The sequence below is a fragment of the Rana temporaria genome, chromosome 2 (genome assembly GCF_905171775.1).
Source record: "Rana temporaria chromosome 2, aRanTem1.1, whole genome shotgun sequence".
NCBI lineage: Eukaryota > Metazoa > Chordata > Amphibia > Anura > Ranidae > Rana > Rana temporaria.
In genome coordinates, this window is record NC_053490.1 from 250642263 (window position 1) to 250665906 (window position 23644).

Genomic DNA, 23644 nt, shown 5'->3' on the forward strand with positions numbered 1-23644 from the left:
TGTGAACCACCACCACATGGACTGCAGCTTACCAGATGGCAAATATATATCAGCAATATACGAAATCCACAACGGGAAGGCACCGGGGTTATGGAGTCACAGCATAGGGTTAGAGTCCAAATCACCAATGAGTGTCAGCCAAAGACGGAATCCACAGCGTGATGGATCAAAGGATATGGAACCACAGCGCGGAATAGAAATCCCCAGAAGCCGTTATAAGCCGCCAATCCACAAATCATATGCAATAAAGGAGACCAGATCATAGCGCATAACGTATAAACGGATTTAATAGAAAAGTAAAAACCTACTTACAAACATCAGTGCAAATCAGGCAAGTAAAAACAGATGCCGGCCGGCATACACAGGAGCCCTTCCTCCTAACGTAGAACGCGGTGATGTCACTATAGGGACGGCGTGCAGTGACGTCACCGCGTTCTACGTTAGGAGGAAGGGCTCCTGTGTATGCCGGCCGGCATCTGTTTTTACTTGCCTGAGTTACCTTACACATGAGCCGTGTGTGCGGAACTGTATCGAATGCTTTTGCAAAATCAAAGTATACCACGTCCACCGTCACCCCTCTGTTCAAGGTTTTACTTACCTCTTCATAAAAATAAATCAGGTTTGTCTGACAACTTCTGTCTTTCATGAATGCATAGAATACTTTAAAGCGGAGCTCCACCCTAAAGTGAAACTTCCGCTCATCGGAACCCCCCCCCCTCCGGTGTCACTTTTGACACCTTTCATGGGGGAGGGGGGTGCAGATACCCGTCTAAAGACAGGTATTTGCACCCACTTCCGGCCACACAGTCTGCGGGTAGACTGCAGGCAGGATGTCAGATCCCCCCCCCCCATTGTCTTCTGGGAAACACTCGGCTCCCAGAACACAGCGGGACCAGTGAGCACGGCGCACACGACTCGCGCATGCGCCGTAGGGAACCGGGCAGTGAAGCCGGAGCGCTTCACTTCCTGGTTCCCTCACCGAGGATGGCGGTGGGGGCAGCAGAGTGACAAGCGATCGCTCGCCCTCTGCTGCCGACGGCGCCGGACTCCAGGACAGGTAAGTGTGCTGATATTAAAAGTCAGCAGCTGCAGTATTTGTAGCAAAGAAACACCCGCATGAAGCGCTACACCATAAGGACGGTAAACCACAGTGTGGTCAGTGGTTAAAGAAGTTTCACTAAAACACAATCCGTGCAGCTGTCAACCACTAAGGAGACATGGGCAAAAAGCAAAAGAACAAAAACATACAGCGCACAAGGGTTAAGTGAATGTCACTTTATAGTCTGTAATGTGTGGAAAAACATATATGCATGAAAAATTGAAAAGTTGAAAAAAATTTTGAAAATTTTTTAAAAAAATGGAAGTAGCCACTAATAGCACACAGGAAAAAAGCACATTAAATTTTTTTAAAAATACTAATAACAATAGTCCGCATAACATAAGCAGCAGTTCACGTGGAGATGGTAGAGTGAAAACACATACACTTCGGGGGAGATGTTTAGGAGTGAATCCAAGTAGTGTGCATACACTTGTATGCAGAGGTAATGCAATACCTCAACAAAAGCAGCCGCTTCTACGTCTCAATGCAGGGAGATGGAATCCGTTGGTGGGATGATGACAGCCACACTGGGAGCAGATGTAGAAGTTATATCCATGCAGAGATGGATACTGCCGTTTAAAGACCACTAGCTCAGGGGCTGATGGAAAGGAAACCTTCCTCGCAAACAGAGATCTCCAGCGGCAGGGGAAGTCCTGGAGGGGAGCCACCAAGCCGGTTCAGTGACGCAGCCGCGTCACACGGGAGCGAGGAAAGGGGGATGGTAGCCTGATGGAGTCACACAGAAAGCAGGAGGTGTCCGGACACCTTCGATCCAGCGTCAGGTGACTCAAAGCACCAATCAGTGTGGGCAGAAAACGAGCAGTAGAGATGCTGGCGCTAGTGTCACTGAGAGGATTTCCCGAGTGTCGGCACTACACATCAGCTGCAGTGTGCTTGCTGCAAACATATGACATGTTTCGCGTGCCAAGACGCTTTATCAAAGTCTTTGATAAAGCGTCTTGGCACGCGAAACATGTCAGTCACGGCTCACCAGTACAATCTTTGATGCCCCTATATGTTTGCAGCAAGCACACTGCAGCTGATGTGTAGTGCCGACACTCGGGAAATCCTCTCAGTGACACTAGCGCCAGCATCTCTACTGCTCGTTTTCTGCCCACACTGATTGGTGCTTTGAGTCACCTGACGCTGGATCGAAGGTGTCCGGACACCTCCTGCTTTCTGTGTGACTCCATCAGGCTACCATCCCCCTTTCCTCGCTCCCGTGTGACGCGGCTGCGTCACTGAACCGGCTTGGTGGCTCCCCTCCAGGACTTCCCCTGCCGCTGGAGATCTCTGTTTGCGAGGAAGGTTTCCTTTCCATCAGCCCCTGAGCTAGTGGTCTTTAAACGGCAGTATCCATCTCTGCATGGATATAACTTCTACATCTGCTCCCAGTGTGGCTGTCATCATCCCACCAACGGATTCCATCTCCCTGCATTGAGACGTAGAAGCGGCTGCTTTTGTTGAGGTATTGCATTACCTCTGCATACAAGTGTATGCACACTACTTGGATTCACTCCTAAACATCTCCCCCGAAGTGTATGTGTTTTCACTCTACCATCTCCACGTGAACTGCTGCTTATGTTATGCGGACTATTGTTATTAGTATTTTTAAAAAAATTTAATGTGCTTTTTTCCTGTGTGCTATTAGTGGCTACTTCCATTTTTTTAAAAAATTTTCAAATTTTTTTTCAACTTTTCAATTTTTCATGCATATATGTTTTTCCACACATTACAGACTATAAAGTGACATTCACTTAACCCTTGTGCGCTGTATGTTTTTGTTCTTTTGCAGTATTTGTAGCTGCTGGCTTTTAATATTTTTTTTTTCGGCGGACATGCGCTTTAAGGTAAAAAAAAACTTTAGCATTTAGAACCATTTCAATATCTATTTAATCAGCCAGCATTCTTCTATATTGTCAGTGCATTTGCCATTTATTATTTTGTTAAGTCATACATTTTCTTCCATGGTAGTGTTTTGTACAATGCATTGTATTGTGTTTTAGAGACTGAATACTTCCTTTGTGCTTGAATTCCTACACTCAGCATGTTGCTTAAAATCCCTCTGTTTTTATTACATTCATGTCAGACTTGCAATAATCAGTCATTGCAAAACGGTTTCTCTTGTTAGAGCCTAAAGAGAAATTCCAGTACATCTTCCCAACATAATTCCACTTTGCAGTAGGCATGAAGTTAAATTATGACTCAACAGGCCGTGTTACTTTTTCCATTGTTCATAGATCTACATTTTCTAATTTCGAATTTTAGTGCCAACCTCTATTTCTCTTTGCCAGTGCTATTTGTCTTTGTATGCCACAGGTCATAATTATTTTAGAAGCATTCTTCCTTACGTTTTGGGAGGAATAATGCATGTTTTTATGTTGAAGATGATTAAATAAAGATTATAACGTTAAACAAATAAAAAATGGCTACAGGAGTAGATCCAAAGGGAGTAATGCATAATTAAGCCATGGGTACCGTGTTTTCAGGAGCACTGGTCCCAACCTGGAGGGGATCTGCATCAGTTTTCCATAATAAAAATGCTAATATGATTTACTTTGCAGCTCAATATGTAAGTGCTTATGTACACTGACATTGATTTGTGAAGAACCACTTTTCAAAAGCAGCTGGAAGCAGCCAGAAGACTCAGAAGCAGCCTACAAAGAACGCAGACATCTCATATGATAGCAAGCATGCTGCATTTGCCTATCTACACAAATCTGGATTGTTTTTAGTCACTTAAAAGTCAAACTTTTTTTTTTTTTTTTTTTACATGGTGTTTTGGTAAAATATACAATATATCCTGGATACTATTCATTATTACTATAGTACGTTATTGACTAGACAGTGCATCTTCATGGACATGCTTTATTATGCTTTTCAGTTCATTTCCAATTGATGGTGGAAGACGTACGTTATTGTTTATGCTTCCGCAGCTTCCTGAAGTGATTCCTCTTAACGTAGGAGGCATGTGTTTCACCACCAGACTGTCAACGCTTAACAGATATGAGGACACCATGCTGGCAGCCATGTTCAGTGGGCGACATCACATTCCGACAGATTCTGAGGGTCGATACTTCATTGATAGGGATGGAACTTATTTTGGGTAAGTGGACAGCTGCAGGTTTCAATATCTTGAAGTTTTGCCCATTACTACTGGAAAATCTGTCATACATATTTAAAATGGTGTGTTGCATTTAAAATGGTTTAGATCAGTGGTCTCCAAACTGCGGCCCATTGCTTGCTTTTATCTGGCCCTTGGGGAATTATTATCCACTGACACCAACAATTGGGCATGTGTCCTCCCATTTATACCAACAATTGGGCATGTGTCCTCCCATTTATACCAACAATTGGGCATGTGTCCTCCCATTTATACCAACAATTGGGCATGTGTCCTCCCATTTATACCAACAATTGGGCATGTGTCCTCCCATTTATACCAACAATTGGGCATATATCGTCCCACTGACACCAATGAAGGGGCCACTATTCCTTCAAATGATCAAATGATATCAACAACGGGACACAATTCTTCCCAATGACACCAACGATGGGGTACTATTCCTTCCACTGACACCAGTGAAAGGGCCATTATTTCTTCAAATGACATCAACAATAGGACACAATTCTTCCCACTGACACCAACAATGGGGTACGCTTCCACCCACTGACATGAATGAACGGGCACAATTCCTCCTAATGGCACCAACAACGGGGCACAATTCCCACTCAATGACAGCAACAATGGGGCACAATTCTTCCCACTGACACCAGTGATGGGGTACTATTTCTCACACTGACACCAGTGAAGAGTCCACTATTCCTTCAAATGACATCAGCAATGGGGCACAATTCCTCCCAATGACACCAACAATGACGGGGTACTATTCCTCCCACTGAAAGCAATGAAGGGGCACAATTCCATGTAATGACACCAACAATGGGGCACAATTCCCCCAAATGACACCATCGATGGGGCACAATTCTTCCTACTGACACCAATGATGGGGGCATTGTTTACTCCCCCTTCCCACAGTCTGAAGGTCAGTATACTTGCCCTTTGTTTAGAAAGTTTGGAGACCCCTGATTTAGATGAAAGGAGTATTGCAGAAATCATTTCAGCAGGTACAATAAATATATACCTTTGTATGTCGATTTGTTTTATTAAAACAACTCAAAACATTAATTTAACAATATTAAGTAAATTTCATAGTCAATTATTTTGAAGATTTCACTGCGTAGCAGTTGAGTAATTTATACTGTGAAAAATAAGCCTGGCTGCCTATATTTAGACTTGAGGTACTTGTCTTTGGTAAAGGTAGACATATGCCGGGTACACACGAGAGGATTTATCTGCGGACCGTATCCGCGGATAAATCCTCTGGCGGATTTTGATCTCCTGGTTGTACTAACCAGGAGATCAAAATCCCCGCGGAATTCCGTCCGCGGTGACGTGTCGCGCCGTCACCGCGATGATGACGCGGCGACGTGCGCGACACTGTCATATAAGGATATCCACGCATGCGTCGAATCATTACGACGCATGCGAGGGATGGGTTCGGACGGATCGATCTGGTGAGTCTGTACAGACCACCGGATCGATCCACTGGAGCCGATTCCAGCGGATAGATTTCTTAGCATGCTAAGAAATTTTTATCCGCTGGAAATCGGTCGGCCCGAAATATATCCACGGATAAATATCCGCTGGATCGTACACACCAGCGGATCTATCCGCTGAAACCGATCCGCGGATCAATTTCAGCGGATCGATCCTCTCGTGTGTACGGGGCCTTACATGCATACGTCAATATGTAGTAACAGCGCTTGCTCTGAACAAACTGTGAGAAAGATCAAAATGTAACTATGCGAAGTGTAAGCAAATACTATTAAATAAATGTGCTGATACAATGTAACAAAATAATAAATTGCCAAGTACTATGTCTATATCTTTAACCATTTCATCTTCAAATCATGTTATTTAATAATGCCATACGTATCAAAAACATCCAAAAAGGTGCTAAAATAAGTTCAATAAAGTGGCAACAGAATTAAATGGAAATTCTGCTTTTCCGGTTCCAGGGGGGGGGGGGGGGGGTAGATAACTGTCTAATACAGGTATTTGCTCCTACTTCCCGTGATAGATCACAGCTGAATCCGCAGCGATCTATGCCATGTCCGGTCCCTCCTCCATCCCCCTCTCTGTCTTCTGGAAGACACACAGGTCCCATAAGATAGCAGAGACCAGTGAGGACGTGCAGCGCGACTCGCAAATGCCAGTAGGGAACCAGACTGTGAAGCTGTAAGGCTTCACTTCTTGATTCACTTACTGAAGATGCCGGCACCTGCAGAGGGATTAAACAGAGGGATAAGTCGGCTTCGGGTGAGGACATCGCGGGCACCCTGGACAGGTAAGCGTCCTAATATTAAAAGTCAGCAGTTGAAGTATTTGTAGCTGCTGACTTTTAATTTACATATTTTTTGGTGGAACTCCGCTTTAAGCCTAAAGCTGGCCACACCTGGCTCCAGTTTCATCCAATCCAAAGCTGCCTGTTGGAAAATTGTTGGCCAAAAAGTTACTGTATTCTTATCCAGTCACTGTTAAAATATTCTGACAGCCGCAGGTGCTGTGGCTTTTTAAATACAATAACCAGCAGGTGAGAGTCATCCATCCACACTGGGGTAGATTCAGAAAGCAATTGCGTCTGCGTATCCATAGATACGCAGCGCAATTGCTAATTTGCGCCGGCGTATCGACTTTTCTGTATTCAGAAAGCTCGATACGCCGACTGCAGCCTAAGATATGACTGGCATAAGGCTCTTATGCCGTCGTATCGTAGGCTGCATTCTTACGATGGCCGCTAGGTGGCATTCCCGTAGTGGTCAGCGTATAGTATGCAAATTGCATACTCACACCGATTCACAACCGTACGCGCGCCCTGCGTTCGCATTTTACGTCGTTTGCGTTCGTCGGTTTCTGCGTAAGGCTGCTCATGCTATTAGCAGGGGCAGCCAATGCTAAGTATACCCGTCGTTCCCGCGTCGCGATTTTTAAAAATTACGTTGTTTGCGTAAGTGAATCGTGAATGGTGCTGGACGCCATTTACGTTCACATTGAAGCAAATGACGTCCTTGCGACGTCATTTACCGCAATGCACGTCGGGAAAGTTTCCTGACGAAGCATGCGCACTACGTGCGGTGCGGGAACGCGCCTAATTTAAATGATCCACGCCCCCTACGGGATCATTTAAATTACGCGCGCTTACGCCGGCCAGTTTTACGGAGCGCCCGCGCAAATTACGGAGCTACTTTTTTCGTGAATGAAGCGTAGCGCAAGTGATTTACGGAGGCGTAGCGTTAAAACGGTACGCTGTGCCTCCGTAAGAGTGCGCAGCCCTACCTGAATCTACCCCAGTGTTTTGATCTATTGATTTCCCCATCCACTAAACAGCATGGATGAATGAATCTATTGATTCCCCATAAACGTGTATGTCTAGCTTTAAGGGTTGATAAAACTAGCATCAGGCAGAACTGTTTTGCCAAGCAAAATATTTTGGGGAAGTTTGCTGTGATATCTGCTTGCCTCATATTTGGTGATCAGCAGCTTTGGTCGCATGCATTGGTAAAGCCTCATAAACTCTGATATTGTGTGTAGCGTTGCCAGCAGATAAACATTCCCTGTTTTCCAAAGACAGAGCAGAGTAGCACCCATGAGACCCCTGTCATTAAAGGTAATAATAACTAGAGGGTGGGATCTCAGCAGTGCCAAACGTGATTACACTATAAGTATGAGATAGTCTCCTTTTGAAGAGGCCTCTGTACTGAGTGTACTGTGGATATCAATGATCTGCAGCATACATACACCAGACTGATAGGAGACAGAATTTTCTATGTGCATGACTAGGACACGTTTGGGATAAAAATAAAAAATAAAAAGAAAGCTGCTAGCTCAGTAAACAGGTCACGGAGACACCTTGTAGTGTCATGGAATTTCCTCCTCCTGTTAGAACACAGTAGCTCAGCAGGGAAAATCACCTAACTAACATTAACTGTGTTAGTACAGGGATCTGTCAGTTTTTTTTGATCAGCCCACTGGGTTAAATAATAAAAAGAAAACCCTGTGTATATATAGCATTAAAGTGTACAGTACAGCAATGAAATTCTTCTTTTTGCTCTTTTTTGGTTTGCTAAATAACCCATTGTTTTGTTATATCTGTTCAATAATTTTAAAAATATACCCATTGATTGTGTCAGAAATCATGTGAGCTGATCAATTCCTGTGCTCTTTGCCTCTGCACAAGGAGGAACTATAGAGATTAGAAAGGTGGAGAGAGATGAGGAGTCTGTGTTCTCCGTAATGCATCAGAAATAGTAAGGGGTCAACAGTCTATTTGATCCCACCTCTATGGGACTGTGATGGCCACTCTTCTTCTTTCTTCTCCACCTCCATAGGATTATGGTGACCACTCTTCTTCTTTCTTCTCCACCTCCATAGGATTATGGTGGCCACTCTTCTTCTTTCTTCTTCACCTTCGTAGGATTATGGTGACCACACTTCTTCTTTCTTCTCCACCTCCATAGGATTATGGTGGCCACTCTTCTTCTTTCTTCTCCAGCTTCATGGGATTGTGGTGGCCACTCTTCTTCTTTCTTCTCCACCTCCATAGGATTATGGTGACCACTCCTCTTCTTTCTTCTCCAGCTTCATGGGATTGTGGTGGCCACTCTTCTTTCTTCTCCACCTCCATAGGATTATGGTGACCACTCTTCTTCTTTCTTCTCCAGCTTCATGGGATTGTGGTGGCCACTCTTCTTTCTTCTCCACCTCCATAGGATTACGGTGACCACTCTTCTTCTTTCTTCTCCAGCTTCATGGGATTGTGGTGGCCACTCTTCTTTCTTCTCCACCTCCATAGGATTATGGTGACCACTGTTCTTCTTTCTTCTCCAGCTTCATGGGATTGTGGTGGCCACTCTTCTTTCTTCTCCACCTTCATAGGATTATGGTGGCCACTCTTCTTCTTTCTTCTCCAGCTCCATGGGATTGTGGTGGCCACTCTTCTTTCTTCTCCACCTCCATAGGATTAAGGTGGCCAGTCTTCTTCTTTCTTTTCCACCTCCATAGGATTATGGTGGCCACTCTTCTTTCTTCTTCAGCTCCATGGGATTGTGGTGGCCACTCTTCTTTTTTCTTCTCCGCCTCAATGAGTATGTAGTGGCCACTGTTCTTCCCCTTTTTTTTCTTCTCCCAGGTTGTATTCAGTTGACATGGTCCCTTTAAGAATTTCGGTCCACTTACCTAACTTCTGTCTTCTGCAGGAAAACTTCTCATGCCACCTTCATGAGTGTTTTGTGGTTTGTGCCTCTTCCTTGTCTGAGCATCAGATAGCTGGACTCCCTTCGCACTTGTGACACTTTTTATGTGGTTTGTCACCCCCTTGTTTCAAGAGAGGGGCAAAGTTGTTGTTTTCATGCGTTCATGGTTATATGGCATTAAAGTCTTAATTGCTGAGTAATTTGTTAAATACTATTTATGGTTTTTACCGTAATATCTTAGTTAAAGTAGAACTATAGGCAAAACTTTTTTTCTTTTTGGATAAAGTAAGGGAGGGTTATAAGTAACCTCTGTCAATTCTTTGGCCATCTGTGCCCCAGGAAGTGAGAGGAAATCCCTCCAAAGTGAGATAATCCATTGTTGTCACCAGGGTCTCTGGAATTAATGCCCCCCATTGGAAGATTTCCCCTCTATTCCTTAAAATGTAAGATTTTCTCTTACTTTCACTTTTGGTGATAACAGTAAACAGAACAAGTAGAAATTATGTATCTCCCTAATGGGGGCAAAGACAGCAATAAAAATTGGCAGGTGTACTAATCTCTGCCCGCTCTATTCAAAGCTACATAAAAGTTTTGCCTTTAGTTATACTTTATCCACTTTCCACCCATGCTATTGCCGAAAGACAGCTACAGCATGGGCTTAATTTGCCAGGAGGGCGTCATATGACATCCTCCTGTGATTGTGCTGCCCTTTGGACTCAGCTGATTACAGATTGGGGTAAAGGGCCAACCACAGCGGCCCTTTGCCATGTGATCAGCTGTGTCTAATGACAGCTGATCACAATGTAAACACAAGCCGGTTATCTGCTCGTCGTTCCTCACGCTAACAGCATGAGGAGGGGGATAAAAGAACCGATAAATGGCTTGTGTTAAAGGGACATCTCCACTGATAATCAGGGCACTGCTTATCAGTGTCCTGCTTATCAGTGCAGTTCCAACAATGCCCACCAGTGCTGCCTATCAGTGCCCACCAGTGCTGCCAATCAGTGTCCACCAGTACTGCCAATGAGTGCTCATCAGTGCTGCCAATCAGTACCTATCAGAGCTGCTGATCAGTGCCTCCTCATCATTGTCACCTATCAGTGCCGCCCATCCGTTCCCATCAGTTCTGCCTATCAGTGCCACCAGTGCCTCCTCATCAGTGCTCATAAGTGCTGACTATCAGTGCCACCTATCAGTGCCCATCAGTGGAACCTATCAGTGCAGCCTCATTAGTGTCACCTATCTGTGCCACCTATCAGTGTCCATCAGTGCCACCTACCAGAGCCCATCAGTGCCACCTATTGTTTCCCATCAGTGCCACATTTCAGTGCCACCTATCAGCCCCCTTCAGTGCTGCCTATCAGCCCCCTTCAGTGCTGCCTATCAGTGCCCATCAGTGCCTATGAGTGCCCATCAGTGGCACCTATGAGTCCAGCCTTATCAATGCTCACCAGTACCAACTCATTGGTGCCCATCAGTGCCATCTCTCAGTGCCAATCAGTGGCACCTCTCAGTGCCCATCAGTGCAGCCTATCAGTGACCATCAGTGCATCCTCATCAGCACATATCAGGGAAGGAAAAAAATTACCTGTTTGCAAAATTTTATAACAAACAGTGACATTTTGTTATTTTTCCTTAATTTTTGATCTTTTTTAATTTGTTTAACAAAAAATTAAAAACCCAGTGGTAATTAAATGCCATCAAAAGAAAGATCTATTTGTGTGAAAAAAGATTATAATAATTTCATATGGGTACAATGTTGCATGACAGCCCAATTGTCCTTCAAAGTGTGACAGTGTTTAAAGCTGAAAATTGGCCTGGGCAGTAGGGGGTAAAATTGTCCAATAGGCAAGTGGTTAAAGTGGTATTAAAACCCAAAACCCAAAATGTAATATATTGCAGCATACCAATCATTAGATGCGGTGTCTGCATTAGTTTTAATGCTTTTTTTCCCTTGGTTTTCACCTGGTGATCTGGCCAGCAACACACCTCCTGAATTAGAGTGCACCCACTCTGGATTAAGGAGCACAGGGGACATCTTTGGACAGCAGAATTGTCTTAAAGAGTGGGAGGGGGGGGGGATGTTAGTTGTACTAGCAGATTTAAATAACCCTCAACACCTGTGTGGATTGTCTCGTGATTGAGGGGTTAAGGGCTGGTTATGGCGAATCTGCAGGCTGCGGGTGCGTTTGAAGGACAGGAGACACAGGTCTGGCGGATGTGCCCACCTGGGGTATTCGAGATCCGTCACAAATACCAAGTGCTGCGTGCAATCTTGTGACGTATGTAGAGCATTGGAATTCAGAGCCATGCATACATGTCATAAAAGAAGGCGGGATATTAACAGTTATTTTTCCATATTTGCAGTGTGTTTAAAGAGATAAAACATAGGGAAATGTGTGTGTATTGCAGAAATGAATGAAATGTGTTTTTTAATATGTTGCCTTCACATTTAAAACATTCATTTAAAATACAGTTGTCTCCTGATAATTGTAATTGTTACATGGGTACTGTCATGGACCTTGAGATATTAAAATGTTTCTACTTGACATCTGTTACACAGGAGAGGGACATTCAATGCAAGGACATCGGTTATTGAAATGCTAAGTGGAACCAGCTAGAGAAATACCTTTTATTGTGTTCTGCAGGTTAAGAGCGGGTGTCGGAGACGCTCCGTCTGGCTAAAAACTATGGATTGAAGGTTAATTGAATCTAGATGGATGTGTTTATTGTTCTAAAGGTCAGAAGCCTCCTGTCAGCTGTATTGAATTAGCATTCTATTGTCTAAAGCAATGTAACCTCTCAGAGGTAGTAATTAAGTAGACCGGGTTATTGTGTATATTGATTACCCCCTGGGGCTTCTGTCTCAATACACAAGTCTTTCTATCCAAGCTATTGGACCAATCCCTGTTGACAATTTCAAGTCCTCATTTGCATGGTCAAGGGGGACCTGAGTGAAGACTGCATATACTTTACAATTGACCAATAGGAAAGCGGTTGTTGGGAGTGGGATGTTCCAAATTCTGTATAAAAGTGTGCTGTGTAATTGAAAATAAAGAGTCCTGTTGGAACTTACATACAGCCTGCCTGGTGTTTGTTCCTAATGGGTCTGAACGGCACATAGCTGTAGTTCGGACCCCGGAACCTTGGATGACTGGACCATCAGACGTTGCAATCTGCAAGCTGACTCACTGGTAGCAGAGGAGTGTCGGGAGAGCAGGACCTGGGCGAGGAAGGATCTCGTCACATTGGTTGGCAGCGGTGGGATTTGCTCTCCAGTTACTGGGACAACTCCAAACCACCACCATGAATGACCAGCTATGCAGCCTGGAGGAGAACCATGCTAAAAGACTTGCTTGAGAGCCGTGGAGGGACCGGTGGGAAGAACAAGGCCACCCTGATCATTGCGCCAGCCGAGATGGATCAGAGGGATGGTGATGCAGGACCCCGGTCAGTTGAAGACTTGTTCCAGCAGCGAGTTCAACAGCGGTTGGCATTATATGGTGCGAACCCATCAGAGACCGCCATACAGAATACCATTAGAGACCTCCAGTGGCAGGATGAGAGAGAACGAGAGCGACAACAGAGAGAACGAGAGCGGCAACAGGAGCTGAGAATTGCAGAAATACGGCGATCGGTAACAACGCCTAAAGAAGCAGCACCAAATGAAAGAAGAGGAGAGGTACAGATATCAGTAACCATGGAAGAGGAATTCAGAAGGAGGTTGCGAGAGAAGCAGATACAGCGCAGAGGACCAGTATCAGAGGAGGTCCTGCTTGGATGGTCTGATTCGATCCGCTGCGAACTCTGGAAAGAAGCGCTAGCCCGCGAGCAGCGACACCAGGGAAAAGCTCTCCCCTCCATCCATGTAAGGTACTGGTCACAGTATGAAGTACGGATGCTGTTATTGGGGGAACAACCAAAGCAGGAGTGGACAGCAGAGTTAAGCAGGCTGATCCGGGAAGAGATGCGGTTGGACGAGAGCTACAGAGCCCTCCGGTGGTATGTAGTCCAAGAGTGCCCGTGGTCAGCGGATGACAGCCCCACGGAAGGCTTTGACTATGATGGCCTGGGATTGTTGTATTGGAGGATGTCCAGGGATCCCAACTTTGGGAGCGATCGGGAGTGGCGTTGGGAGGAAATAATGGAGCACAGAGAGCGAAGACTGAATGTTCCAGAAGTGCACTGGTTACAGGAAGATTTGGAATTCCTGGCCGCTCAGGAATGGGAACTGGAAATCGCCTACAAACAGCTGCTAGACTCCGCTCAGCAGCAGGGTGAGGTTCCCTTTACCTGGGACTATGAGGAAATATCAGCTGACAGTGATGAAATCCTGGCTGATGAATCAGCAGTGGAAAATCGGGAGCTTGCCATTCCCAAAGCTGAAGTGCTGACCGCAGGGCCGAGCTCTGCTAACCTCTGCTCAGTACCCATAGCATCTTCTGGGTTCCATGGACAGGAGATGGTGAACCTCTATCCCCAGACACCAGTTGTAGAGACAGGGGATTTGATAGACTTTTCTGCTGAGGAAGAACAACCTGGGGAGCCTCCAACAGAAGAGCTGGTATCAGGGCCAAACTTCACTGTGCTCTGCCCAGCACCAAGGACAGTATTTGTGGAGTTACAAGGAACTTCCCCAGCTGAAGCGCTGGTCACCGGACAGAGGGATCAAGACCTCTGCCCCACCCCTGTGGCAGTTCCGGAGGCTCAGGGTGAGAAGATGGCGATCACTCCCCAGCCACAGATTACAGAGTGTATGGACTGTTCAGAGGATGTTATGGATTATGCACCCCCAGCAGAAGTGCTGGCAACAGGGCAGAATGCTAGCCATCTCTGCCCAGCACTGGGACCAACTGTGGAGTTCCAGGGAGCCGGGGCGGTTGGCCCCCCTCCCCAGCAACAAGCTGAGGTAGTAAAGCTGTTACTCCCAGCTGAATCACTGGCAGCAGGGCAAGATGCTACTGGCTGCTGCACACGACTACAGCTTGAGCGGATATCGGTGGATGGGACTGTGGTCTCCACTCACAGCAACCCAGCGGAAGAGCTGGCAACAGAGCAGAGTGCCCCAGGCCTCTGCTCTCAACTAACAGGAGAGGGGGTTCCTGTGGTAGTGGATGGGACTGCGATCTCCACGGACACAACCCCAGAACATGGTGCGGCACTGAGACAGGAGGATGTCGGCTTTGCTTTGCAAGCACCGGGGGATTTTTACCTAGCATCAGTGGATGGGACTGCAGTCTCCACTGGTATACCCCAGGAATGGTGGCCAGTTGGCCCAGATTCCCAACGGCATGATGAACTGAGCCCAGCCACCCTGTCTTCTCTCCAGCGGCTGAAAGGACTCCAGGGAGAAGGGCCAGTCCAGGCCTCTCCCCAGCGGCAGGCGTGTTCTCTGAGAGAGGCAGAGATTGGCTGGGTGAGTAATGCTCTGTTTGGGACAAGTTATCTGGGGTACTGGGTGGGTACCGGAATTGGGGTCTCTCCCAGTGTTAGTCTCCTGCCAAAGGGGGAGATGTGTGACAGACCTAGCCGGGACAGGGGCTTTTGGAGAGGACTGAATGTGAGCCTCTTGCCGTCCGATTATGGGCCAGGACCTCAAAACAGGAAGGCAGATGGGTCATCCCAGCAGACAGTCCTGGAACTTTAAGACTATTTTTCCAACATCCTCGAGTTGACCCGTTTGGGTCCCACTGCGGCTGTTGGACTGTTTCCCAGGGGAAGTAATGTCATGGACCTTGAGATATTAAAATGTTTCTACTTGACATCTGTTACACAGGAGAGGGACATTCAATGCAAGGACATCGGTTATTGAAATGCTAAGTGGAACCAGCTAGAGAAATACCTTTTATTGTGTTCTGCAGGTTAAGAGCGGGTGTCGGAGACGCTCCGTCTGGCTAAAAACTATGGATTGAAGGTTAATTGAATCTAGATGGATGTGTTTATTGTTCTAAAGGTCAGAAGCCTCCTGTCAGCTGTATTGAATTAGCATTCTATTGTCTAAAGCAATGTAACCTCTCAGAGGTAGTAATTAAGTAGACCGGGTTATTGTGTATATTGATTACCCCCTGGGGCTTCTGTCTCAATACACAAGTCTTTCTATCCAAGCTATTGGACCAATCCCTGTTGACAATTTCAAGTCCTCATTTGCATGGTCAAGGGGGACCTGAGTGAAGACTGCATATACTTTACAATTGACCAATAGGAAAGCGGTTGTTGGGAGTGGGATGTTCCAAATTCTGTATAAAAGTGTGCTGTGTAATTGAAAATAAAGAGTCCTGTTGGAACTTACATACAGCCTGCCTGGTGTTTGTTCCTAATGGGTCTGAACGGCACATAGCTGTAGTTCGGACCCCGGAACCTTGGATGACTGGACCATCAGACGTTGCAATCTGCAAGCTGACTCACTGGTAGCAGAGGAGTGTCGGGAGAGCAGGACCTGGGCGAGGAAGGATCTCGTCACAGGTACAGGAGTTGGAAGGCTTGCCAGGGCTTGTAGACATTGCTTTAGCAGTTCTTAATCTCTGGGGCATTTAGAGCAGGCTTTACTTTTGCAGCTGATGCTGATGGCGTCCTGAGGTAGGTACGTACACAAGAGTAGTGTTGAGCAGAATATGCCATATTCGATTTCGCGATATATCTCGAATATATATTCGAATATTCGAGATATATTCGCTAAATTCGAATATTCGTGATATTTTATCGAAAGTAAATGATTGCGATTTTTCGCTATTGCGAATGCGAAAATAATTGCGATTTTTTGATAACTGCGGTAGGAGCACTCTGATTGGCTCAGAATATTCGTGATATTTTATCGAAATATCGCAACATGCGAATGCGATATTTATTGCGCAATTTCGAGAAATGCTGGAGGAGCGCTCTGATTGGCTCAGAATATTCGTGATATTTTATCGAAATATCGCAACATGCGAATGCGATATTTATTGCGCAATTTCGAGAAATGCTGTAGGAGCACTCTGATTGGCTCAGAATATTCGTGATATTTTACAATACAAAATAATTGCGAATATTCGGCAAATGCGGAAGGAGCACTCTGATTGGCTCAGAATATTCTTGATATTTTACAATAGAAAATAAAAAGTGTTTTGCATTGGTGGTGATTCTTTACTCTATCCATCTGTCACAGCCGTTTGTCAATCAAACACCTTAAAGATTGAACACGTTCATGCTGCATGCTTTGGACTTTTTTTCACTTCACATATCAAAGACATTTTTATGAAAGATTATTTTTCTATTATTGGGACTATATTTCTTTATATATTTGTTTCACTGTGTATTTCACAAGTTATTTGCGCTTGCTTATTTTATAATTTGCCCACATGTCTTGTCACTAGACATATTTTTTATTCTTGTAGAGCGACTCCATTTTCTGTCTTGTATTAATTTATGTTGTATAACATTTTTGAGTTGCTGCTGTATTCTCCCCTTTTTTAAGGTATGCGCAATTTTTTCCTTCTTACAAAAAATAATAATATCAAACATACAAATATTCATAACATACACATACACATACACAAAGCCCCCCCCTTTTGCATCAGAGACAATCAGAGTTCTCCTACCACAGTTATCGAAAATTCGCAATCATTTTCGCATTCGCAATAGCGAAAAATCGCAATTTTTTTTTTTCAATTTGGCAACATAATAGGATCGCCTCAGCTTAGCTACTCGGCCCAGGGTCTCTAATCATACCAGCAATGCTTTTAGACGTCGATAGGATGTGATCTGTTTTAAAAATCAAATTGAAAAAATGCGAATATTCGGAATTGCGAATATTCACCGCGAAATTCGAAATATAGCGCGATTTCTCGAATATGCTATATTCGAGTCGAATATTCGCAATGCGAATATTCGTGAGCAACACTACACAAGAGTCATGACAGCTTCTGTCTCTTTCTTGCCATTCGATTATGGTTCTCATTTCTCACACATAATTGTGCATTCGGTTTTATCTTGTGAATCAATGCAGATTTGTGGTGGAAACAAATCAATCAGGCCTTTTGTTATTTAAAACAATGTGGTCATTTATTTCTAATGCCGCCAACCCACGATCGGAATTTCCAACAACAAATGTTTGTTGTGAGCTTTTTGTCGGAAATTCCGACTGTGTGTAGGCTCCATCGGACATTTGCTGTCGGAATTTCCGACAACAAAAATTTGAGAGCTGGTTCTCAAATTTTCCAACAACAAAAGTTCTTGTCGGAAATTCCGATCGTCTGTATGCAATCCCGACGCACAAAAATACTACGCATGCTCAGAATCATTGAACTTAATTTTTCTCGACTCGTAGTGTTGTACATCACCGCGTTCTTGACGTCCGGAATTTCCGACAACATTTGTGTGACCGTGTGTATGCAAGATAAGTTTGAGCCAACATTTAGTCGGAAAAAAAATCCACGGTTTTGTTGTCGGAATTTCCTATTGTGTGTACGCGGCATAAGGCTCCGTTCGCATCAAGGCATTTTTGGGTGTTTTTCTGCTCTAAAACCCCCAACAAGACAAATCCCATAAATTTCAATGGCCCCTGTTCACATCAGAGAGTTGTGTCGCCTAAAGCAAAAGGACTATCGCTCAAAAAAGTACATGAGCTTCTTTTTTGGCAGATTACAGGCGTTTTATTGTTTTTACATTGGTGACCTTTTGAACTTCAAAACGCTGCAAAAACACCTGTAAAATAGCAAGGCCTAGATGTGAACGGAGCCTTATATGTTGCTATATATGATTTGTTTATGAAAGGCTCTGTTCACACCTGAGTGTACTGAAATGGCATGATTCTGACAGCTATTCCAGAATTGCGGAAAAACGTGGGATGCGTTTGTGATGCTATTACCTCTCGCGGAAAAACACGGGATGCGTTTGTGATGCTATTATTTCTTAACGCCACCCCAAACGAGGTTGGGTTTTGCCACGATTACGAGCATAATTAGTTCCAAAAGCATGCTTGTAAACCAAAGCACTCGTATATCAAAGCGAGTTTCCCCATAGGAATCAATGGAAACTCAGATAATGCATTCCAGTGCCACTGCTGGTGTATGCAGTACCGCATGTGGCCAGAGGTGCGGGGGCACCGGGGACACACGGAATGGAGTGTCTCTGAGTGGTCTCCGAGCTTCACCAGCCCCCCGCACCTCTGGCCACATGTGGTACTGCATACCCCAGAGGCTTGAATCTTGCTCGTCTTGCGAGATAACACTTGAAAATCGAGTCAGGATTTAAAAATACAATATAGCTTGTATTGCGAAACGCTGGTAAACCACGTTACTCGCAACCTGAGATATTACTGTACATGGTAATTTCTCATTTAAAAAAACCCTGTCCACAGATCATTTATTTCAACAAAAATCTTCCCATAAGATTATATGAGCATTTAATATATTTCAGGCAAAACCTCCATTGTGTAGAAATTCAAAATTCCTGTTGGTAGGCTCCACTATCTTGTATGGGATGTCAGCAGCCCCAAGCGACACAGAGCTGTCACTGTATAGTATTCCCCTGGCAGCTACATTAACCATTTGGTACCCGCGCTATAGCCGAAAGAAGGCTACAGTGCGGGCTTCCTTTGCTGGGAGGGTGTACATGGACGTACAGGCATCGCGCTCTGTGATCTCCTTGGTACTCGGGTGATCACTGATCGAGTTAAAGGGCCAATCACAGCGGGCCCTTTCCACGTGATTGGCTGTCAGCCAATGACAGTCGATTACAAAGTAAACAGAGACCGGTGATTGGCTTTTCTTCCCCCTTGAACTGTCAAGAAAGCCTTTAACCCAGCTTCTGTTAAAGGGACATCGGTCCCCTTAGTGCCAGTGCTGCTAATCAGTGCCATTTATCATTGCCCATCAGTGCCACCTATTAGTGCCCATTAGTGCTGCCAATCAGTGCCTATCAGTACCTCATCATCAGTGTCACTTATCAATGCTGCCTATCAGTGCTGCATACCAAAGCCTATTAGTGCCCATCAGTTGCACCTATCGGTGCTGCCTATCAGTGCCACCTCTCCATGCCGCCTATAGGTGCCCATCAATGCCAACCAACAGGTCCACCCATCAGTGGAGCATCATCAGTGCCTCCTGATGTGGGGCTGTGCTAGGGAATTGATTCTTCTGGAGTAGTCACCTATTCTAGCAAGTTCAAAGGCACATTGCAAGTGAATACAAAAATCTTTTATGGAAAGGAAAAACTTTGCAATTGGGCATTTAAATGACTTTATTTGTCTGTGCTTTTGCTTGCAGTTTTGATAAAAGGGTCTCTTCAACAAACAACAATGTTTATGGAAGTAATAACAATTTTCCTGTTTCAAGCTCACATAAAAATGATACTTATCTTCCTTAACATCATTATGTCCTACAAGAGAACTGAATGAAATTGAAAGAAAATTAGAAAAAAAAGTCCTGCACATGTGTACTTACTGTGCCTCCTTTGCACAGAAGATAATAATGTGTAGCACTTATATAAACATTGCAGTGTTATTCAAAATAAACAAGAACACATCAGAAACACGTCACACAGCGCGGTATTATTATGTGAAAAAAGTTGTTGCACATACAGTAAATATCAACACAGATTATTCTCTTAAAATTGTTCATTTTATTTAACCTATTTTTTTTCACCATTATAAATAAATGCTTGTGTTATTAGTGACATCCTGAATTTCTTACGGTGCGGAGAACTTCCTCCTCGAGAACGTGTGAAAATGGTGTACAAGGAAGCCCAGTACTATTCAGTTGGGCCCCTGCTTGACCTCTTGGACAAAATGCAACCACTTACTGGAGAGAAAGTCAGGCAAGCATTTCTTGACTTGATGCCTTACTACAAAGGTCAGTACATATGTGTAACCTAACAATTTAGGATATAGAGCTTTCATAGAGAAATGATAAATGCTCATAATCAAATTTGGTTTCTTTCGTTTTGCTACCTGAAGGGGAACTTCACTCTCCCCCTCCTATTATATATATATATTTTGTATATCCCTGTTTACCTGAACCTGGGTTGTGCACAATTCAGATACTCACCCACCCAGGGGATCCAATGTAGCCCTGCTGAGATCCACTTCTCTTCTGTCACTGATTGGGTCCTGCACTGCCATTTTCTTCTGTGATGTCATCTTCTGGATTCAAGCAGATGCCTCCTGATGACTCACTGCTAGACCCATTCCCCTCCTCTTTTTATGCATGGAAGACTATGATATGTGATGTGCAAATCCCAGGAGGCACCAGGAGCGCTACACGTCATTCAAAATAGGGGACGGGACTGGAACCCCTACACTGCACAAAAAAAGCAAAAAAAAAAGATAGATATTTATGTTTTGGAGAGATGCAAGTTTATTTTCAAGGTGAAAATACCCTTTACATAATATTAAAAAATGTACTTACCTTAAAGAAAGACCATCATCAGCCATTTGACTACTAGGTGATCTGCTTCTCCCTATGTGGGATTTTGCAGGTATTCTCAGCGGTTGCAAGGGAAAGCAGGTGAGTATATAGTGGTCAGGGGACATTCCAGAGATGCTGTCACCTTTCTTTTCATGAGCACAGTGTATCTTCAACTTTTCTTGTTGTCCAGCCAGTCTGTACTTCCTTACAAGTGGCTAGTTATCTGTAACAGCAAACTGTAGACTGTTTTAGACCCCTTTCACATTGGGGTGGTTTTCAGGCACTTTAGCACTGGAAATAGCCTCTGCTAAGTGCCTGAAAACCGCCTCCCATTCACTCAAGTGTGACTTTTCACACTGGGGCGGTGTGCTTGCGGGACATTCCAAAAAGTCCTGCAAGCAGCATCTCTGGAGGGTTTGGGAGCACTGTATTTAGCATTCCCAAAACTCCCGGCCCATTGGAATGAATGAGCAGCGCTTCAGGAAGCACCTGAAAAGCACTTCAGAAACGATGCAACATGGAAGTTTTTTATCTCTTTTTGGGGTTCAAAGTGTCCTGCTTTGCGCCGAAAAGCGGCGCTTAAACATCGCTAAAGCACTTCAAAAACGAGCAGCGTTTTAGTGCTAACGTGGCCGCGGCCCCAGTGTGAAAGGGGTCTGACTGTATCTATTGATAGTCAAGAAATTGTCTTGTTTTCTATTGTTAGTTGTCCAGAAACTGCTTCTTACAAGGTCATAGGATGCCATAGCTACTTTAAAAGTCTCTTTATTGAAAAACAATGAATGGAACTACCACTTTTGATTCAGGTCCAGTAGAGTCATTTGTCAACAAAAAGTTAAAGAGTTGGATCATTGTGAATATCTGATGCACCTTCAATAAAATGTCTATCCCATACATTCCTGAACAGCAGTAAGTGAATCTGGAACCCCAGAACCCTCTCATCCTTACACAAACTAAAAGTTTACAGCGACTATAATAGTGATTGAACAACCCCCCTGCAAGATTTCATGATTTATTGTCATAGAACAATCAATTGAAATAAAATTTAATGAAATTTATTTTTTTTATCTTTACAATGGGAGAGTTATTTTATGTTTTTTATTTTAGTCATTGTCATAATTTTAATCATGCTGGGGGGAGAGATTTACTAAAACTGGTGCACACATAATCAGGTGCAGCTGTGTATAGTAACCAATCAGCTTGTAGGTTTTATTGTCGAATTTAGAAGCTGATTGGTGAGCTGCAACAAGAAGTTCTATAAAGTGCTTAGACCCATGTGTATTATTTCGTGTGGATATAAAAGAGAACAACAGTCTTTCAAACTTGCATGTAGATATCAACCTCTAAAAGTTCTATAGTTAAAAGTGGTTTATTGAAACATCAATGGTAAAAACTTACATGAAGTCTACCAACCCAGAAAGCCAGTCTCTGTCCACAAGTCCCAGTGTCTGAATGGCCAAGCCTGTCCTCAGATGGAAGGGTTCTGGGTATATCTCTATGCTCGCCAGTGATGCCGTAGCTAGCTGATTGGTAACTATGTACAGCTGCCCCAGATTCTGTGTGCACAAGTTTTGGTAAATCTTTCCCCCCCTGCGTGATTTAAATTCTGACAATGACAAAAATAAAAAACATAAAATAACTGCCTGGATAAGTACACACCCTGTTTAGTACAACACACCTAAATCATCATCGGTGCAGCTAATTATTTTCTAAAGTCACATTGGGGTAGATTTACTAAAACCAAAGAGTGCTAAGTCTGGTGCAGCTGTGCATCAAAATCAGCTTCCAGTTTTTTTTTTTTTTTTTTTAATTGAACAAGCAGAAGTTAGAAGCTAATTGGCTACCATGCACAGCTGCACTAGATTTTGTTCTCTCAAGTTTTAATAAATCAACCCCCATCATCTATGTAGCATCAAGAGGTTAAGCCCCGGACCATTTTATTGCTAAAGGACCAGGCTCCTTTTTGCGATTCGGCACTGCGTCGCTTTAACTGACAATTGCGTGGCCGTGCGATGTGGCTCCCAAACAAAATTTGGAAAAAAATTCAATATTTTCTACAGAAAGGTCTCCCGCGCTGTCAATGAACTAAGCTAGGGGGCACTGCTGCAGACACCTGATGATCTGTCCTAACAGAAAATGTGTGTCAATGAATAAGTGATGGTGTCTGCGCTGTGTGACTCAAAGAGTAAAAGGACAGTGTGACTGATAAGCACACAGAAAGTGTAAAAACACAGTGAGAATGTGAACTACACAATAATGAGTGAACCTCGCAATAGATAAGGTAGGTGATCCAAGAACATCAAAAAATATTCAGCAAACATAAAATATAAATAAAAACAACATTTAGAAACCAAGTGACATAAATCAAACGTAATAAAATAATGACAAAGTGTAAGTGTGAAAACCAAATAGTTTGACAAGAGAACACACTAAATGAAAGGCAAAAAATCTCTATGTGTGAAAGCCAATTCTCAATTTTAATTTATCTGAGTGTGTTTTTTCCGCATTGGCCATTTATACAATGTTCCCCCATTCCCCTTCTATTGCTAGGTTACCCAGTACTGCCACGGTTTTCTCCATCCTATCCTTGTTTTCATCTGAGATACGTTTTTTATACATTTTATATATATTTTTGTTGCGTCAGGCTGTCAGCCCTACTGGCATCTGTGCCTCAAAGGTAATCTATCCTGTTTTGCCCGTTCTGTGGCCCACAGCCCTGCGTGCACTCTGTCATTCATCAGATGTAGGCATAATACTATCTTCAGACTCAGGCAAAATGATGGAGGTCACACTGTGTTGCCAGGTTACATATCGAGATACAGCGGGCGTCAAGAAAATGGCAGAC

General features: G+C 44.0%; 1 protein-coding gene across 2 annotated transcripts in view; it reads left to right on the forward strand.

Annotated features, from left to right (window-relative positions):
- The window catches only part of KCTD7 (potassium channel tetramerization domain containing 7), a 37046-nt gene that overhangs the window by 11330 nt on the left and 2072 nt on the right, over nt 1–23644 (forward strand). Inside the window, exons 2-3 of one of the 2 annotated variants that reach the window (XM_040336769.1) lie at nt 4036–4205; nt 20066–20244. In XM_040336769.1, coding sequence (XP_040192703.1) covers nt 4036–4205; nt 20066–20244 — 349 coding nt within the window. Of the gene's footprint in view, nt 1–3983; nt 4206–20065; nt 20245–23644 lie in introns of both variants that reach the window. The other variant, XM_040336770.1, reaches the window with a different exon arrangement.